The 21,304-nt window shown below is 38.8% G+C and overlaps 1 protein-coding gene across 10 annotated transcripts in view; it reads right to left on the reverse strand.

The window, feature by feature from the left end:
- Window positions 1-21,304, reverse strand: part of BCLAF3 (BCLAF1 and THRAP3 family member 3) — a 58,891-nt gene that overhangs the window by 11,583 nt on the left and 26,004 nt on the right. For 8 of the 10 annotated variants that reach the window (XM_058714348.1, XM_058714347.1, XM_058714345.1 and 5 more), the window contains 6 exons: window positions 18,053-18,228; window positions 16,426-16,540; window positions 15,413-15,476; window positions 13,817-13,932; window positions 7,241-7,355; window positions 3,202-3,297 (listed from right to left, as the gene is read on the reverse strand). In XM_058714348.1, coding sequence (XP_058570331.1) covers window positions 3,202-3,297; window positions 7,241-7,355; window positions 13,817-13,932; window positions 15,413-15,476; window positions 16,426-16,540; window positions 18,053-18,228 — 682 coding nt within the window. The remainder of the gene's footprint in view (window positions 1-3,201; window positions 3,298-7,240; window positions 7,356-13,816; window positions 13,933-15,412; window positions 15,477-16,425; window positions 16,541-18,052; window positions 18,229-21,304) is intronic. The other 2 variants (XM_058714346.1, XM_058714349.1) reach the window with 2 other exon arrangements.

A 21,304-nucleotide genomic window follows, 5' to 3' on the forward strand; every position in this document is an offset into this window, starting at 1 on the left:
TTCTTGGGGCACCTGGGTGGCTCAATTGGTTAAGTGTCCGACGACTTCGGCTCAGGTCATGATCTCACAGTTCGTGAGTTTAAGCCCCGGGATGGGCTCTGTGCTGACAGCTCAGAGCCTGGCGCCTGCTTTGGATTCTGTGTCTTCTTCTCTCTCTGCCCCTCCCCCGACTTGCACTCTGTCTCTCTCTCAAAAATAAACAAACATAAAAAAGTTGAAATCCTTGAAATTTATCATGTAAAAAAGTACCACTTTCAAAACCTTATCTAATGTGCTAAAATTATCCTTCTGAGGGCACCTGGCTGGCTCAGTCAGTTAAGCATCCAACTTCAGGTCAGGTCATAATCTCATGGTTCAAGGGTACAAGTCCCACATTGGGCTCTACACTGACAGTGCAGAGCCTGCTTGGGATTTTCTCTCCTTCTCTCTCTGCCTCTCTCTCTCTCTCTCTCTGTGACCAAATAAATAAATAAAAACTTTAAAAAAAAAGCTTCTAGGGGTGTTTGGGTATCTCAGTTAAGCATCCAACTTTGGCTCAGGGCATAATCTCACAGTTCAAGGGTACAAGCCCCACACTGGGCTCTGTGCTGAGAGCTCAGAGCCTGAAGCCTGCTTCAGATTCTGTGTCTCCCTCTCTCTCTGGCCCTCCCTGTCTCTTTCTCTCTCAAAAATAAACAAAACATTTAAAAAAGGCTTCTAAAATTATCCTTCTGATTCAGAGTGTAATATATCAAATCCCCAATTGGGGGAGGACATTAAGTATCAACATCTATTTAAGAATCAAAAACTCTCTAGGGGCGCCTAGGGGGCTCAGTGGGTTGGGCGTCCAACTCTTGATTTTGGCTCGGGTCATGATCTCACGATTCATGAGACTGAACCCCATGTGAGGCTTGGTGCTGCTTGGGATTCTCTCTTCCTCTCTCTTCCCCTCTCCAGCTTTCTCTCTCTCTTTCTCTCTCTCTCTCATCTCAAAATAAATAAACTTTAAAGAAAAAAAAAAGAATAAAAAAACTCTCTTTATTCCTGTCAGTACCTTCAAAAGTCAATCTTTCTTTACCATAAAAATCCCATTACAGCAAATGTTTTCATGGTAAGAGTTTACACTGAAAAAGACCATTTCCTGATCTGCATACTGCCCAGTATTATAAGACACATAAGAGGACAAGGAATATTTGTTTGATTTCCCTGTGGTGAATGTACAAATGGTATATTATAACAGAATAATTATCAAACCCAAATATAACCCCGTTTCCACAATTAATGAACAAATGGGTATGTTGTGCATAATGAAGCATATTACTTTATTTAAAAAAGCATTTATGCCAGGCCTATTTTCCAATTATTTTCTTAAGCCTACAGAAAATTCAGGTAAAAAAGAATTATAATGAGACACAACTCTTTCATTAAAACTATCTGCACAAACTTAACATATAAGAGCTAATCTTGAAATTTACACTGTCCGTTTTTACATATCTAACAAAGTGATTACTATCTGGCTTTGAATTAGTCTAACTCCTGTAAAAAACAAATTTTCATAAAATGGTTCCTTTTCTTAGAAAGGATTACTTCTCTCTATTTTACTGTAAAGAATTTTGAATTTCTAAACAATCATGTAACATTACACAGCTTTAAACGATTGGTCAAAAGGTTTTTATTGCATATATTTTGAAAAACATTTAAAAATAATTAACATTTAAGAATTTCCCTTAAGAAGAAAGGGTAACAGGAAATAGGCCTTGCAACAATCTTAGAAAAATACTACAATCAACTATATCTGACCAATGAGAAGAAAAACATGTAGGAAGCCTAGGAAGCACTCATATGGGAAAGCCCAGTTATACTGCCTCGAAGTTAAACAGACATCACATTTTCAGTTGGTTTTATGGCTCATTAGTCAAGATACTAAAAGATGGTGTAAAACATGTTTATATATTCTATGGCCACTGCCATAGAATTTTTTTTTTTTAATTTTTATTTTTTTTTTGGGACAGAGAGAGACAGAGCATGAACGGGGGAGGGGCAGAGACAGAGGGAGACACAGAATCCGAAACAGGCTCCAGGCTCTGAGCCATCAGCCCAGAGCCTGACGCGGGGCTCGAACTCACGGACCGCGAGATCGTGACCTGGCTGAAGTCGGACGCTTAACCGACTGCGCCACCCAGGCGCCCCCATAGAATATTTTTGAAAAAACCTAATGTCACCTGTTTTTAGGTACATGAAACACTGGCTAAAAATGTTACCTACACAATGCTTTCAAATTGTGTTACTGCAAATGAAAACAATCTTTGGACATCTAGAATTATGCCTCTCAACAAGCCAGGCATTAAAAGAGGACCACTCATAACTACCTCCTAGTCTATGGTTTGGGGACAGTTTATACTACCTTTATGCTAATATTAACTTCCTCCGAATGAGCTAACCAGTCTATCAGGTCTGCCTGCTACTTTCACCAAAAAACCTAGATTATTTTCCTTTCTTTCAAGGGGGAGGGGAAAAGACGCTATAGAGTTAAAAATATTAATGATGTACCTATTACATAAGCAGGAAATTTAGTCAGAATGGATTTAAAAAGCATGTCAACTTCTGAGAACAAGGAGAGAAATACAGCACTTCACACTATAATTCTTATTCCATATATCTGTGTGATGAAGTGTTCTGAATAATCAAACAATCACATTAGACATAGCTGTACAAATCATTAGAATGTGATGAAATAGGCTTGAACAAAGCTTGCTGGACCAGAATCTTTCTGAGATGATGCAGAAGGCCTCTGAGGGTTGTACACCTATGGGCAGGATTTTTCAGTCTGTGAACCTTGGAGAAGGTTCACAGAGCTATGCATTTACACCTTAGAGGTAAAGGGGCAGGCGTAAAGGGAAGGTCTTGAACCTTGTCTGCCTCCTCATCTAGAGCCACCTCATCTGTGTCTGTTTTATACATTTGTGTTTTCCATGTAATATGTGAAAAAGGATTCCACTGGTAAAAAAAAAAAAAAAAAAAAAAAAATTGAAAATCAAGTTCCGAGGAAAAAGGTTACCATTAAACTGATTACAGTTAACTATAAATGTATGTCCAGGAATCTTAGTGTATAGTCACTATTTGAAATATCACAAAAGCAGCTTTTAATTTACTAACACTTAGAACATTATGTTCAAAGCATAAACCCAAAGCTAGAATTAAATGGAAAATAACACTTAATACCTTAAATGGTCTTCTAAAGCTTGTTGTGTTTTGACGGTTTCCCTCAGCTCCAAAGGGTTTGTGAGTAATGACGTCTTTTTCCTGCATGGTATAATTCTGCATGAAAAAAGCAGGAGTATGGGTTAATATACTTGAAAGTTTATTTTTAAAATTTCATCTTACCATTTAAAAAATACGAGTTTTGGGGGTGCCTGGGTGGCTCAATTGGTTAAGTGCCCAATTCTTGATTTTTGTTCAGGTCATGATCTCAAGATTTGTAAGATGGAGGCCTGCATAGAGCTCTGTGCTGACAGCTTGGAACCTGCTTGGGGTGCTCTCTCTCTCTCTCTCTCTCTCTGTCCCTCCCCTGCTCACTCTCTCTCTCTCTCTCAACAAAAAAAAAAGCATTAATAAAAATTCAAGCTTTGGGCAGAGGACTTGAATGCACATTTTTCCAAAGAAGACATCCAGATGGCAAACAGACACATGAAATGATGCTCAACATCACTCATCATTAGGGAAATGCAATTCAAAACTACAATGATATATGATATCACACCTGTCAGACTGGCTAACATTAACAACACAAGAAACAACAAGTGTTGGCAAGGATATGGAGAAAAAGGAACCCTCGTGTGCTGTTTGTGGGAACGTAAATTGGTGTAGTCACTGTGTAAAACAGTATGGAGATTCCTCCAAAAATGAAAAATAGAAATACCATATAATCTAGTGATTCCAACACTAGGTATTTGCCCAAAGAAAATGAAAATACTAGTTCAAAAAGAGATATATGCACCCCAGTTTATTATAGCGTTATTTACAATAGCCAAGATATGGAAGCAACCTAAGTGTCCATCGATAGGTGAGTGGATAAAGAAATGTGGTCTATATACGATGGAATATTACGTGCCCATAAAAAAGAATGAGATCTTGCCATTTGTGACAACATGGATGGACTTAGAGGGTATTATAATAAGTGAAATGAGTCAGAGAGAGAGGCAAATACCTTATGATTTCACTTATACGTGGAATATAAAAAAAATGAATAAACAAAAAAAAGCAGAAAAAGACCCATGGAAACAGAGAACAAACTGATGGCTGCTAGAGGAGAGGGGGTGAGGAGATAGGCAAAATGGATGAAAGGGAATGGGAGATACAGGCTTCCACTTATGGAATGACTAAGTCACAGAGATGACTGTGCATAGGGAATATTGTCAATGGTATGGCAATAATGTTGTATGGGGACAGATGGTGGCTACACTTTTGAACATAGCATAACATACAGATTTGTTGAATTACTGTGTTGTCCACCTGAAACTAATTTAACACTATGTCAACATACTTCGATAAAAATATTTTTAAAAATTTTTAAATAAAAAGCGTTTTTTAAATGAAGATTTAAAATATTTATTTAGGGGCGCCTGGGTGGCGCAGTCAGTTGAGCGTCTGACTTCAGCCAGGTCACGATCTCGTGGTCCGTGAGTTCGAGCCCCGCGTCAGGCTCTGGGCCAATGGCTCGGAGCCTGGAGCCTGTTTCCGATTCTGTGTCTCCCTCTCTCTCTGCCCCTCCCCCGTTCATGCTCTGTCTCTCTCTGTCCCAGAAATAAATAAAAAACGTTGAAAAAAAAAATAAAAATAAAAATAAAATATTTATTTATATTTGAGAGAGAGAGAGAGAGAGAGAGAGAGAGAGAGAGCACAAGCAGGGGAGGGGCAGAGAGAGGGAGACAGAATCTGAAGCAGGCTCCAGGCTCTGAACTGTCAGCACAGAGGCCGATGCCGGGCTCAAACGCACAAGCTGTGAGATCATGACCTGAGCTGAAGTTGGATGCTCAACGAACTGAGCCACCCAGGTGCCCCCAAAACACACATTTTAAATGTATAGGATTGAGAACACAAAACATGTAGCACATACCTTAGCTGTAGGAACATATACATATCTTCCTTCACATAACCCATGCTAGCCTGTGAGGGCCTAGTTTAATTTACGAATGTGAGAACAATTTAAAAAATACTCCTATATAACACAACGCATAGCTTTTAGAAAAATGACCATACATTTAGTATTTATTCAGGCATCCAGAAGAGAACCAAATCCATTATTATCTGGAGTTGCTACAGAGTTCCCACTGCCTAAGAAGAAAACAAATTCTCAACACTATAGGAGGCAAGTTTTGCTGACCCAGATAACTGATTTGAGGTGATGCTCCTACCATGATTAGGAAAGTATCAAAAGTCAAAATGCTAAAATGGTACTGCAAAGAACTGGAATCCTTTAATGGGAACAGAAACAACGGGGCCCATTCTGAAGTTTCTTTTCTTCCAAAATCAAGTCTTATAACCTTCTTTTTAAAAAAAAAAAATTTTTTTTAACGTTTATTTATTTTTGAGACAGAGAGAGACAGAGCATGAATGGGGGAGGGGCAGAGAGAGAGAGGGAGGTACAGAATCGGAAGCAGGCTCCAGGCTCTGAGCCATCAGCCCAGAGCCTGATGCGGGGCTCGAACTCGCAGACCGTGAGATCGTGACCTGAGCTGAAGTCGGACACTTAACCGACTGAGCCACCCAGGCGCCCCATAACCTTCTTTTAAAAAAAATTTTTTTTAATGCTTATTTATTTTTGAGAGAGAGAGAGAGAGAGAGAGAGAGAGAGAGAGCACACGAGCCAGTGGGGGAGGGGCAGAGAGAGAGGGAGACACAGAATCGGAAGCAGGCTCCAGGCTCTGAGCTGTCAGCATAGAGCCCGACATGGGGCTTGAACTCACAAACAGTGAGATCATGACCTGAGCCGAAGTCCGACGCTCAACTGACTGAGCCACCCAGGAGCCCCAAGTCTTATAACCTTCTATTTATTCCATTGGCTATTCCATTTGCTGTACTTCTCACAAATCTTCCTCTTTCACACCTTTATCTCTTCCTCCAGTTTCATATAAAAGTCTTTTCACAGCATTCATCATGAATTTATATCAAGTCTATAAATCTGAATAAGTGCATAATCATACATATAATGAGATGAGACTTTGGGGGACCCTGGTAGGGAGGGGTGTATTTTGCAAGTGAAAGGATGTGAATCATTGGGGCTCAGCAGAAGGACTGTATCAAACAGCTTCTGATCAGGCTCCTAATGCTCCCCACCTTCTAGTATCCAGGCCCCTATGTCATTCCCTTCCTTTGAGTGTGAGCTGGACCTAGTGACTTGTGTCTTACAAATGGCCGTATGACAGAAGTGACAGAACATCACTTCTGAGATTACATCACAAACAGACTCTGGCTTCCAACTTCCTAGCTATCGCTTGCTCTCATTTCAAAAGCCAGCTGACATTTTTTAAAAATGTTTATTTACTTTTGAGAGAGAGAGGGAGAGAGAGAGAGAGAGAGAGAGAGAGAGTGCAAGTTGGTGAAGGGCAGAGACAGGAGATACAGAATCCAAAGCAGGCTCCAGGCTCCGAGCTGTCAGCACAGAGATCGATGTGGGGCTCAAACCCACAGACCATGAGATCATGACCTGAGCCGAAGTCAGACGCTTAACCGACTGAGCCACCCAGGCGTCCCATCCATCTGACATTTTTTAAACTGCCTTATGAAGAGGCAAATCTTTAGAGACAGAAAACAGATGAGTGGTCAACCAGGGGTGGGAACAGGGAATAACTAAAAAAGCACAAGGGCTATTTCTGGGGTCATGAAATGTTATAAAACTGGATTATGGTGATGGTTACACATCTTGGTAAATTTATGAAAAAAAAAACATTAAACTTTATACCTAAAATGGGTAAAAGTTTTATGGTATGTAATTATACCTTAATAAAGTTGTACCCAAAAAATCTTGAGAAAGCTAGTACTATAATAAATGAAATAAAATCCTACTAAATCAGAGATAACTATTTCTTCTCTCATAATAAGCATAAGATTCAGAAGAACACTAACAATGAACAACAGAATTGTAACACGTACTCAATGAACAGTTAGAAACATGGAAGAATACTGGTGGTCTCTCTATATACACATATATGTGAGGAGAATGGAGTGTACCAAAATGAAAAATTCGGAGCTGCATTCTTACCATGTGCGGTTTCTGAATAAATTTTCTAAAATTTGATTTTGTAAAACCTATAGGTTTTTGGAATTCATCAACATGAATATTCTTCAACCCTGAAAAACTGGAATGCTCATCATTCCTAATAAAATGAAAGAGAGAAAATAACGTTTTATTAGTTTACCTTTATCTAACAAATAAAAAAGAGAAATTAAATTGCCCCCTTCAGAGACAATCAAAGCAGCAAAACAGTTAAAAAGAAACAAAACAAGAAAACAAAACAAACCAAAAAAACACTCAAAGACTCCAAGATCTATCACCACTAAAATTACAAATGATAGTTATCAGGGCTAAAACCTTTATTTTTCAACAAACATTATTGAGCTAAGCTGAAAGTCAGCAATAGGGGGAAACAGTATTCCTTGGACCAAGGTTCTCACTCTGGGGTCCAAGGACAGGTGTCCTGGGGGTTGTGATCCCCTGAAACCATACGTAGAATGTGTGTTTTCTGAGGGACGATAACCACTGCTCTTGAGGCTCTGGCAGGACTAGATGCCCCCTTCCTGATAGGCTCTTATTCATGAAAGCACCAGAGACAAAGAGTGTGACTGGCTCGGGTCCCCTATTGGCAGAGCTGAGACTTCTGACACTGCTGGGCCACAGAAGCGAAGGACAGCTCCCTTCTCCTGTCGTCACCATGTCCAGAGGCCACCAAAGCCTCTTCTCAGGCTGCCCGACCTGGGACGGAAGGTCCTTCCTTGGGCTTGCCCTCTGACCCTGGGGCCTCATTTTCACAGCCCTCCGGCAGTCCTCTCCTTGTCACGTCCCACATCTCCCCACAGTGCTCCTCAGACGCTTCCTGCTCTGTGGTGAACGAACTGCTCACTGTCTCGGCCTGCTTCAATCCCTTCCATGGGCCCCCCCACTGAATGTCAGGTTAAAATCCATACTCCTCATCATGATCTTCAAGGCCCTGCCTGCTGTGGCCCTTGCTATCTCACCAGCTGCTGTGTTCCAGTCTCCCCAACATGCACACCGAGTACGGGGAACATTTAGCGACACACAGTTCCTAACACACCACCATCTCTCCTGCTCCCGCAAGTCTGCAGGAATAATTCCTTCCATTGTAATTTCCTCCCACTTAAGTCAACTTCAAGATTTAGCTCCACCTGCACTGTCCCAGGAAGGCTTTTCCAGACCTCCCTGAGGCGGACTCGTACCCCTGCTACGTGCACACGTAGCATTTGGGAGTCTTCCCACATATCGCTCGTGTTTGCAAGGGCCTGTCTTATGCAGCAGGGTGTCATCTCTTAAAAGGAGACACTGTGGATGGGTCATTTTGTGGCCCCAGCTTTGACCCCCAAACCTGCCAGGGAATGGCCACTCAGGGTATTTTGAAATGTTACAAACTCTCATGTTCTGTCAAACTGCTCGTGGTATGACAGTAAGTCAAAAGAGAAGGGTGCAAAGCTGGGATGATTTTTTAAAAAGATTTATTATTTTGGGGGGCGCCTGGCTGGCTCAGTTGGTAGAGCATGCGACTCTCGGTCCCGGGGTCTCGAGCCTCACGTGGGGTCTGAGCTGGCCAGGCACCCCGAGGATGATTTTAATTATTTAAAATAAACTACATATATGCCCAGAAAAAAGTAAATGACAGGAAATGTACTAAATATTAACAGTGGTCATCTCTGACTCATGAAATTAAGAATGCCTTATATTTTTATTTGTATACTTTATATTTCCAAATGTTTGCCACTGACGTGTACTACTAATTTTAGTAAGAAAACGATGGACTTTAAAAAATCCTCTTTGCAAAGCATATATCCGATAATGGAGTAATGTCCAGAATATATAAAGGACTCTTTACATCTCAATAATAAAAATATGAGAATCCAATTTAAAATACGGGCAAAGGATGTGAATAGGTATTTCTCCAAAGAAGACACACAAAAAGCACATGAAAAGATGCTCAACATCATCAGCCACTAGGGAAATGCAAATCAAAACCATGATGAGATAACATTTTACAGCCACTAGGATGGCTATAATTGAAAAGATGACCCCACCAATGTTCGTAACGGCATTGTTCACAACAGACAAAAGATGGAAACAAACTAAATATCCATCAACAGAAAAACGGACAAATAAAATGGGGTACACACATACAGTGGAATGTTAGTCAGCCTTAAGAAGGAATGAAAGTTTTTTAAAAACGAAATTCTGACACATGATATGACATGGCTGAAAACATATTCCAAAGTGAAATAAGCCAGACAGAAAAGGACAATTGTTGTATGATTCCACTTATATATATGAGGTACCTAGAACAGGCAAATTCACAGAGATGGAAAGAAGAGAGGTTATCAGGGGCTGGGAGTAGAAAGGATGGGGAGTTACTGTTTAGTTGGTATAGTTTCTGTTTGAGAAGATGAAAAGATTCTGGAAGTGGGTAGTGTGGATGGTTACACAACACTGTCAATGAATGTACTTAATGCCAATGCATTCTACACTTAAAAATGCTTAAAATAATAACATTTATTATATGTATATTTTGCCACATTAAGAACATTTCAACCCTTTGATAACTGTTTTGTGACCAGGCAAATGAGTGTGCACGTTGAAGAAACTACTCCCCAGACTGCCTGCAGCAAGGCATGGCCATGGGACTAAATTTTGACCAATGGTGCTGAAGTGGCATGTGAAAATTCCAGGAGGTTTTTAAAGAAAAGGCTAGAAGAAGGACATGACGGCTTGGGCACAAACACCCATTCTGGACCATGAGGCAGACGCCACGTGCAGAGGATATCTGAGGAGCAGGATCTAAGGAGGCTGGTTTCCTGATGGATCCACCCTACCTACCACGCTCTGACGTCCTGACTGGACTCTTTTTCTACATGAGAAAGAAATAATGTTTTCTCCTGCTCTTACAGTCCATTCTCTACCCAGCAACCGGGGTGAATCTTTTAAAATTTAAATGAGATTATATTTCTTCTTGAGTTAGAGCCCAAAATGTTTCATAATCTCACTCAAAGTAATATACTGAGTCCTCACGTCCTCCAAAGTCCTCTGCAGTTTGGCCTCATCTACTTACTCTCTTCTTTTCCCACCGTGTTATAACCTCATTGGCCTGCTTTCTGTTTTTTTTGTTTGGTTTTTTTTTTTTTTTTTTTTTTTGCTTTCTATTCCTTAAACAAGAGTAAGCGTGATCCTGCCTGAGGCTCTTTGCCTTTGTTGTTCCCTCCTTAAAATACTATCCCCTCAAAAAACCTTACTAATTCCCTAACTCCTTCACTTAATTCACATCCCTGTTCAATTAAAAAAAGAAATCCTACGTGCATTCCATAACCACCCTAGATAAAATCACACCACACGTATCACTCTGTCCTATTAAATTTCTTCTTCCGCCTTATTTTCACCTTTCACTCGTCAACATGTAGGTATTTATTTTTCCTACCATTAAACTGTAAGCTTGACAAGGACAAGGACTTTGTGTATACCTCTTCACTGTATGTTTTCCGTACGCCGTGTAGCTAAAAGGAAAATCTCTGCAGCCTGACGTCCCCTCAAAGTCTATCGATTCTATTTTGAAGCTGCTTTATCCCACACACACCATGCCAATGCATGCACATTGCAGCACAACACCTTGGTAGCACTGTATGGAACTTAGGAATGCTGGTTACAAGAGGGAGAAATGGTGGGTCAGGAGAAGACATGGAGATGTTAGAGTACGCGACTGGTCAGAAGTAGGGAGAAAAAAAAGAGAACATGGTCTTCGAGACGAGACAGAATGTCCTAGTGTTAGGCTTGCTTGGGAAAGATTACCTAAGTTATTAGGGAATAAATAGCAATCAAGGTTTAAATGTGTCGCAGTGTAAGCATCCTCTGTCCTATCTACTTCTTTGCAAAGTTTTCACTCATTCAACAGCTCTGAGTTGAGTTCAAGGCAGTGGGGATAAGGTGGTGAGGAAACACAGACACAGAGTCTGCATATAACTGTTTGAGGGGCAAAAAGATCACACAGGTGGGAAATTGCTACATCTTGTGCTTAATGATTTCATATTTCATTTCTTCTGAATTTCTACACAAATCTAAACACTGAGATGACTAAAATGATTTCTGCAAAAATATTAATGAGGTCAACTTCAAAGACTGAATTTCTAAGACAAAAGGATAAACTCAAATGCTTTTTCTTATTTTAAGAATGAAATCGAATTAGGATAAAGTTAAAGGTTCTAAATCATTTTTTTCTAAGTCACTCCTTTCAAGAAAGATGAACAATAAATAGCAAGTGCTGGTGAGGATGTGAAGAAACTAGAACCCTCTTACACTGCTGGTGAAAATGTAAAATGAGGCAGCCATTGTGGAACACAAGGGTAGTTCACCAAAAAGTTACACACAGAGTTATCATATGACTCAACAATTCCAATCCTAAGTATATCTACCCAAGAGATGTGAAAACATAGGTCTGCACAAAAACCTGCACGTGAATGTTCACAGCCTCATAATTCACCACAGCCAAAAAGTGGAAAAGAACCCAAATGTCCAGCCCCCGGTGAATGGATCAACAAAACATGGTTATCCATACATATAATGGACTATCACTCGGCCATAAAAGGAATATTCATGCTATGACATGGAGGAGTGCTGAAAACAATACGCTACATGAAAGAAGTCAGTCACGAAAGGCCTCACATTATATGACTGCATTTATATGAAACATCAAGAAAAGGACAATCCACAGAGACAGAAAGTGGCTGCCAGGGGCTGGGGGGAGGAGAAATAGGGAACGACAACTAATGCTTACAGGGCTTCTTTTTGGAGTGATGAAAATGTTTTGGAATTAGACAGTGGTGACAACTGCAGAGCTTCGTGAATATACTAAAAACTACTAAATTTTTTTACTTTCAAAGGGTGAATGTTATGGCAAGTAATAGCTCAATTAAAAAAAAACCCCTCACGGCTCCCCTATGCCGCACCAGCCATCCAATAAAAATAAAATATTCCAACACAGCCAGCAAAAGACATTCTGCAGAAAGACATCTCTGCATGCTCTACATAGCCTCCAAAGCTAACATCATAAACACTTAATGCTGATGAGCTACTCTGCACCTCACACCCGTCGCTTTAGTTAATCTTCACCACCGCCGTGAGGTAAGTGTAATTCTCACCTCTAGTTTACATATGAGGAAACAAAGATTAAGTAACTTGCCTAAGATCAGTCACATAGCTAGGTGTCTACAGAGCCAGGTGTTGAATTCAGGTGTAACTCCAGTGCTCGAGCCCTTTCTCATCTCAAAGGGGGAAGATATATTCTAAAGCATTAAAGCATGGTTTTTATAAAATGCTGATTATCTTAAATCTGTTTTTAAAATCCTCTTTCCTGGCACACTGAGTTTCTTACACTTGCTGAATCAAGACAAGCATGACAGGAGCTTGTGTCACTAAAGAGCACAGTCATACCATGTCATATTAAGAAACTGGAGACTTTCACCTAGCAAGGGACGAGATTTTAATGATTTTATTTTCAGTTGTTTTATATGCCCCAACACACAGTTTGCTATCTCTTAATTAGTCCCAAACTTATTGTCAGCATAAAGTCCAGTTTTAAACAAACTCCATGTATTTTGACTAAGACCAAGTTAGCCACAGACTTGACGTAAAAGTCTAGTCAATTTGACACTAAGGAATATGGAAAGGGAATTAGCACTGGCCCTTCCTATTCATACATTCCTACTTTCTAAGAGATCCAAACGATTTGAAGACCCTTGGGTGAACTGGAAATTTTGTCCTCTTCAATTATACCTCATAATCATATGGGGTCCCAGGGTTGCCACAAATTACACATAGTTTTTAGAACTAGACATAAACTGGGGTCAATCTAAAAATACTCAGAGCCCCCGAAAAAGTACAGAGTTGGGAAAGAAAAACAACAATGTACTGACAATCAATTTGCCATACATGGCATAAGTACTTCGCATGTGGCAGTTCATTTAATATTTCTAACCTGTCCACATCATAAATTAGTTCTTCTCATTTTATAGAGAAGGCTCCAGAAACTAAGCCAGTTTGCCTACGAGCATGCAGCTTGTCAAATGGCAGAGGTGGGATTCCAACTCCTATCTCCTCCATTTTCTAATACCCCTGCCTCTGCTTCATGGACAGACATCCATGAAGAGTTCTAAAAGAGAATTGTACTGACCTCAGGAAATTCTGTAATATTCGGAGAGTACCAGAATCTAAAGGGCAGAACGTGTCAGAGTTTCAAAGAGATTGAGCCAAACAGTCCATAAACTGTTACATGCAAGTCCGTAAACTTGCAGGTCCTGGTGCCTGCTAATATTCAAAGAGCCATTACACTCTTTTCTAGAATTACAAAGACCTCATATACTCACCTACCCCTTAGTTTTTGTTGTTTCAGTCAAACAGAATACGATGATCACTGAATAGCTTTGAAACATTTTAATAGATTTCACTTAAACATATAAAATAGATTTGAAGGATCAAATCCCTACACTAAAATGAAAATCATCACACACAAAAATTGAAAAATATGCTAAAACCAAAAGCTCCCTGATAATAGGATGTTTTTCATCTACTGATTACCTCTCTGCAGCACTAGCTATGTGAAAAATGTGCTCATCTTCATTCTGTAACCGTTCTTTTCTCCTTCTTTCAATGTCATGTCGTAGGTCATTTGGGTCTATTATTTTGACCAGAGTCTGAGGAATTTTGACAGAAGACAAACCATTCACATTACTGTTAGTTGCACAAAGACCGTATCTAATAAGAACCTTAAGTAAAAGTCCTAAATAAGTTACCTTATATTCATCCTAATGGTAGTGTAAATTGATTAAAATATTATGAGACACAATTGACAATGCACAGACAGAAAAGTTCATAACAATGAACCAGGAATCCCACTTCTGGGAGTCTATCCCAAAGAAAAGGCTATCTACCCAAATATATCCAAAGTGCTATATTAAAAATCATCAAAAAATAAGAGCAACTTAAATGTAAAATAAATTTAAAGGAGAAGGGGAGAATGATTTTATGGTAAATTTAAGTCAAAGTAATAATGTACAAACATCTGAAGTATGGTTAATGTAGACTATGTGGAAGTCAACGTGAAAAAAACCCACAATTACTGAGAAAAGTTAATTAAAACTTAAAAAGCCTCAATCATAAAAAGTCATGGGGGAGCTCAGAGATTTTACATAAAAGCAGTATTATTAAGTAAAAAGAAGAGCCTCTAAAACTACATTTCTTATGATAGTGGCTACGTTAAAATGCCAGATGTAAGACTACAAGAAAAGATGATCAAATGATATTTTGTGTTAAGTGGTTGAATTAGAGGTGATTTTTCAAATTTCCTATGGGTTGATTACAGTATTTTGATGAATAGAAATTTTCTGAAAATAGCATTTATTCAATAAATGCTATCTCTATAAGTTCAATAAAAATTGTAACCATTCACAAGTGAAAAAAATTACATATTCTATCAGAAGTGTATTAAAATCCTTCCTCTACAAAAACATTTTACTCTCAATGAATAAATTAGCAGTTCTTTTAGAACTTGATATACTTCTAAAACGAGAGCCAGTTTTCTTCCCCTCCCCCCCAACTAGTTAAGAGAGTTTTTCTAATTAGTAAAGAAATGGGGGGGGGGGTTGAGGAAATGTTGGGTAGAAATTCAATGTGTGGCAATAAAAAAAATCAGTATTACTTCCATTATTTCACTAGTTCATAGTCCACAGAATTTTTCATACATTCTACAGTAAGCAGAAGGACAATATCAAATGAAAGTAAGTTCCTCTGCATTCATTCCACATACAATTAAAAAAAAATACTCCACGTGACTGCTTTGGAAAAAATGTAGGTATCAAATATACTTTCCACAAGCCTTATAGTGTTAAGTTTTGGAAGGAATATTCAACATTGTAACTATATGTCAATTTTACAAAGCTGTTACCCTTAGGGATTGTCTCTCTTAGGGAATATTTTTGTCTTTTGCCAGTGTTCTCTCTGCAACCTGGCCAAGTTAGAATCACTTGGAGAGCTTTGTAAATTTCAGGTTCCTGAGTCTCAATCCTTCTTTCTCATCTACTTTAACTCCTTTTTTTTACTCCCAATTACCAGTTCCCTTTTCCATCAATATGCCAACAATAGGATAGTCTTTCATCAAAAATTGTATTCACTTACCTGTTCTGATTCATATACCATTGTTTGTTTATTCTGAAGCTCAGCCAAAGACATATCTATTCTCCTAAAATAATAAAGGCATATTACAATTAAATAATTATGTTTATACACTGATACCTTGATTCCATCACTACAGAATGGAATTTGAAATAAAACTGGTATGTCCTGGGGGCGCCTGGGTGGCGCAGTCGGTTAAGCGTCCGACTTCAGCCAGGTCACGATCTCGCGGTCCGTGAGTTCGAGCCCCGCGTCAGGCTCTGGGCCGACGGCTCGGAGCCTGGAGCCTGTTTCCGACTCTGTGTCTCCCTCTCTGTCTGCCCCTCCCCCGTTCATGCTCTGTCTCTCTCTGTCCCAAAAGTAAATAAAAAAAAAAAAAAAAAAAGTTGAAAAAAAACTGGTATGTCCTGGAGGATGCAAAAGAAACATGCTACCAGGTGGGTTTTCATCTACAAGTCAGTCTCCCAGGACACACATATCCTGTGAACAACATCACAGTGATGCCTTAGCGGTTCTCAAATCACTAGCCTGGGTAACCTTAAACTTTGCTCCGGTGATCTACTTCATTCTAACATTGATTCAGCTCAGCTCGCAAGACAGGGCACACCACCTGCTCAGACAGGTGCCAGCAGAAGAAGGCATAGGTTTTCATCCGGCTGCCCTCAGAACAGCCATTTCTGACCACATGAAGCAACCCATGATTTCAATGGCTCGACAATTGTCTTTCATTCTTCCAGTGATAACTTCAGTAGGCAATTACTATAGACACAGCAGAATCAAAGTTAGGTAGGTAAAGATTGTCAAAGTCCTCCACATTTAGACACTGCTAATCAATGGCTTTAATACAACCTATTCCACCCAAGTGCACTGACCCAGTACCTGCCTGGGTCAGTCCTGCTTTTGGATAGGAAATGCTGTCCTAGAGTCTACAGCAAGCCCAGAAGGCGGCACCTTCCCAAATATGTTCTGGGGCTTATTCCGATAAGTTAAATGGGCATACAATAATCAATCATTACCTGTGAATTTCTGGATCTGAATTCGATTTAACTTCATTTACATCTGCAGCGTGTGTATCTCGCATTTTTGAAAAACGCTCATGTAGAGTAATGTCAGGTGATGGAAAATAATTTGCTGAAAAAGGAAACAAATAGTTTTATCTCAGTGTAAAACTGATTCTGCTTAAAAGATTACATATAAGCACAGGAAGAAGGGACTGTTAAAAAACGTCCAACCTGTTTTCTCTTGAAAATATGTGGGACCCAAACTTATTCCACAGACTAATTTGTAGCTCTCACATGGTTTCCCAAGTCTAAGCAACAGTAAAAAAGGCCTGACTTATGAACCTAAGGATTCTGTTTCTATTGGACATGTCTGCCGATTTGCTGGGGGGAAAAGATAGTGTGGCTCTCTCAAAGTGAGAACCTTCCTTCTCCCAGGTAAGACCTTACTCTGCTGGGAAGTAAAGACGGTACAGAGTTTTATAGTTGACCTAGAGTAAAAAATAACTCAAGAACAACCCTGAAGCATCAGAAAATTCTGAACAAATGCTAAACGTTGTTTACATATCCCAGAAAGAGTCCTACTGCCATTCTACTTTAATTAACATTAACTGAAGTTCATGAAGACATACTGAAATCAGCTATGCTACACGGCTTTTAACAGGATAGAGAGAAAGAGAATACACTTAACCCATCAGAATGGTATTTAAGCAAACCTTTTCCCTAACTTACTGTTCCTGTTCTGGGACAATCTCCTGGATTTTTCTGCAATACCAGCTCCCTTTCTGCCAAGAATCATACTTCCTTTGGGTGAGAGGGGCTGGAACTGAGAAGGTGAACTGTTTCAGACAAAATGCATGCTTCAAAGTAAATATATGCCTTAGTTTGAGGGATGCAGAGAAAATAATTCATTTTCAAAACATGTTCCATGAAGGTAAAAAAAAAAAAAAATCAGTGCAATTGTCTAGTAAGAAATAGAAAATAAAAATTTTGAAATTCTTGAAGGTCTCCAGTTTATTATTCCCATGCCTGCTTTATTATGCAGCATCAATGAAGTAAGTTGTTCCACCTGACTGAAATTTTCAATTAATGGAAATTGGCCAGAAGCTAAAACAAAACAATTTACTGCAGATATTCAAAGTATTTATTATGCAAATCCTTGATGTCATCAAGTATGCCAAATCGAACTGGAATCTTTTATCAATCACTTCACATTCATCCTTATGGCACAAAGTCCTAGTAATGCCCTCAGGGGGCTTTAAGAACATCACCAAAAGACCTAGACTTCCAGAGTTCTTGAGTTTGTCAAGTTTCATATGTGGTGTTTATTGCTTCCTCCTTCTTGTTTGGTTTTCAGTTAACGTTTCTTGCTGCTGTCAGTAGGCCTGTCTCTTGCAGCAGCCAACGTCTCCCTTTCAGTTTGTAATCTACTATGAGTGAAAGTACCAGGTTATTGGAACAACACATGAAGAACTAGGCTTGAATTAATACTTTACACTCTCTACAACAGAGTTCCTTAATAATGATCAAATTTATAATGAAATATTAATTACTATTACTATATCACAGATATTTACCTATACCTTGTGAAAAGCCAGTACATTATTTTTGTGTTATCCCTAATGTATGTGCAAGATATACCAACCTTTAACTTGATGGATTATAGTTATGATTTCCTGAGCAAATTCTCCTGTAGGTTTGTTTTCAGTATTCTGAGTTGAGTCAAGATGTTCAAACACTGGATGAAAGTTCTCACTTTTCCTGCCAACAGCAACCAAATCATGTGACATCTGTCTCTCTGTGGAATAGCTAGAAGCAACCCTAGAATAATTTGTAAATGTTTAACTAAATTTGAAACTATTTTACTGAGAAAAAAACTTATTAAGAATTAATCAAGATAGCTATAAAACTAAAAGGATGTTTATCTTTTCTTATAATTAAGGCATTAAACTGTATGCCATAAAACATGTGCAATAATGCGCAGGAGAAAATAGCTACAGATGCATGAGTTTGAGTTCTCCTTTTCAATCAGAGATCATTAAATATTTGCCACTTTAATAATAAAATCCTCAACATTCTAAGTTAAACAATTTTTACCTAAAAAAATACAGCAAGGCATCAAAGGTCAATGTGCAAAAAAATAATCAATTAGATTATTTTCTACTCCCAAATTGTCTATAAAATTATAAATCCAGCAAGCTTATACTATCTTGAAGTTCTACCACACTTTAAAAGCTGCTATTAAACATAATAACTTCTTTGCCTTCATAAAAATTCTTATAGCTCTGTATCAGTCATGAGAAACTTGGTATTTTGAAATCAAATTCTGTTGAGATGAATCAATTACAAAATCTCACTAAACTGGCAGCAAATAATCTTAGTTGTTTGCAAAGTTATGATCATTAGAACCGATTACAGTGTTCACCCTAAATGTATCCTTAAAGAAATGCTACCATTTATTATATAACCTCAGCTATGTTACCCTTTAATGCTTTCTGAATCTTTGTAACTTGTATTACAAGCTCTCTTGACCTTTAGGCATCATTATCAAGTCATGATTATGACATACAGCTAACAATTATTGAGGGCTCACTGCAAGCCACACACAGGGGCTCAGAACTTGTTTCCGAACATTATCTGATTTAATCTTTACAATAGCCCTATGGGGAAGGCGCTATGACACTGAGACAACGGATGTCTTGGTTGTTTTGGTTTACATCCCAGAGGCTGAGTATTCCTAGGAACATAATCCTTCCAAGTGTCATAATGGGAAACAATTCCAAAAAAGCTGCTCTCACTTAAAACTACTCTTAAATTCTTTGCCTGGAGGCAGATTATATGTCACAGAAGAAAATGTCTCATTATTTTATATTTATACCTCATTTTGGACTCAAAATGGCACTAATTAGCTTACACCCATCTTACTCCTCTGCATTTAACTCTAAATAGCTTTTGCCTCTTTCCAAAAATCATATTCACTACCCAAAGAATTGAGATTTACAAGTGCTGGGGTTATTTATGAGTATGTTATATAGGCTATGAAGATAAACCTGAAAGAGAGCCCTGAAACATGTTTTAAATAATAGCAGCACCACTGAATAAATGATACCTCTTCATATAACAAATATCAATCAGATGGATACATGTTGGGATGTGGGTGTATGCATGCACGGATTTACTTATTTAAGTCACTTAACAGCCATATATATAAAACCGCTCCAGGGTAATCAGGGGCTTACAGATATTCTTCAAATTTTTTAACTTCTCTCATAAGATGGTTTAAGTGCCTATTTTTAACTTATCAGAGGCAAGGCTTCCATATGACCTATGCTCCCTGCTTTCAAACCAGCACTGTCGAGATAACTCCCTGCCAAAGCAGAACCCCGGAAAAGTGATTATGCAGCAGGCTGATGCCACTGTTAAGGTTTCCTTGATTCATCAGAAGGACTTTCATTAGAAGAGCCATTTCTCTTCTTTCCTCCTAATTTGCTACAAGCTTCCCACTGGGTATCTGATAACAAGCTAAGAGACATTAGTGATAAACACTGGAAGCTAGAATGGCCCTATAACAACCTCTACTAGCAAAGAATTACAAATGCTGTGTTTCACGGTACAAAAATCCTGTTCCATACCCCCCAAAAATTGCTTCTAAAAATATTTTACAGGAGAGGGGCGCCTGGGTGGCTCAGTGGGTTAAGAGTCCAACTTCGGCTCAGGTCATGATCTCACTGTCTGTGAGTTCAAGCCTGCGTCAGACTCTGTGCTGACAGCTCGGAACCTGGAGCCTGCTTCGGATTCTGTGTCTCCTTCGCTCTCTGCCCCTCCCCGACCCACACTCTGTGTGTCTCAAAAATAAATAAACATTAAAAAAAATTTTAAAAATAAAACACTTTACAGGAGAAAAGTAAGATGTTCAAACAGAACTATAAAAATGGTCTGTCCATAAGGGGAAATCAATTAATCACATTTTGTATTGCAGACTCAGTTTCTCCCATGAGGAAACTAGTTGATAACGGTTTCCAGTTTTCCACCAAGTAATTATTAAAATTTACTTGATGGGGCACGTGGATGGCTCAGTCGGTTAAGTGTGTAACTTCGGCTCAGGTCATGATCTCCTGGTTTGTGAGTTTGAGCCCCGCGTTGGGCTCTGTGCTGACAGTTCAGAGCCTGGAGCCTGCTTCGGATTCTGTCTCCCTCCCTCTCTCTGCCCCACTCCCATTCTCTCTCTCAAAAATAAATAAAAAACATTAAAAATAAAATTTACTTGTAACTTATTATAAGTTAATTACTGGTATAACTCCATGCCCAACTCTCAATCCCTAGAAGTGCTATGGTATACTCTACAGCTATATTTAATTCCTGAAATTTTAGTGTTTACATTTGCTATTAATTTATCCTGCAAGATTTTTAACTAAAAAATGTTAAAATTGTCATTTCCTAGGAAATATTAAAACTGAAATTTTACTCTTACAAACAATTACAGTTTTGCTATAAGAAAAGGCTTCCCGAAACTGGGGAACACAAAATGTTCTAGGCATTTACATTTGTACATTTCATCACCTCTTGGTTCACATTTTCCTTTCTTACTTTTTCCTAAGACAGATATTGATTAAAAAGTTAATGACTTCAAGAAATATTCCCAATACAAGCAGTTAAGCTGAAAAGACCAAATGTTCTCATTTGAGATGCATTTTAGACAGTTTTAAAAATTAAAATATAGCCAAACACCTGTATTCTAGTACTATTTCTGATACTGGTCTGATGAAATCTTCCAGGCTCCTCTCTTTTCTCCCCCACACCCCACTCGTTTTTCTTTTCCTTTAAGGATATTTCCTCCGACTTTCTGAGTATTGTGCATAATAACGAGGAAAACATAAAAAGCTACGTTAAACCTTAA

The sequence above is a fragment of the Neofelis nebulosa genome, chromosome X (genome assembly GCF_028018385.1).
Source record: "Neofelis nebulosa isolate mNeoNeb1 chromosome X, mNeoNeb1.pri, whole genome shotgun sequence".
Classification (NCBI taxonomy): domain Eukaryota; kingdom Metazoa; phylum Chordata; class Mammalia; order Carnivora; family Felidae; genus Neofelis; species Neofelis nebulosa.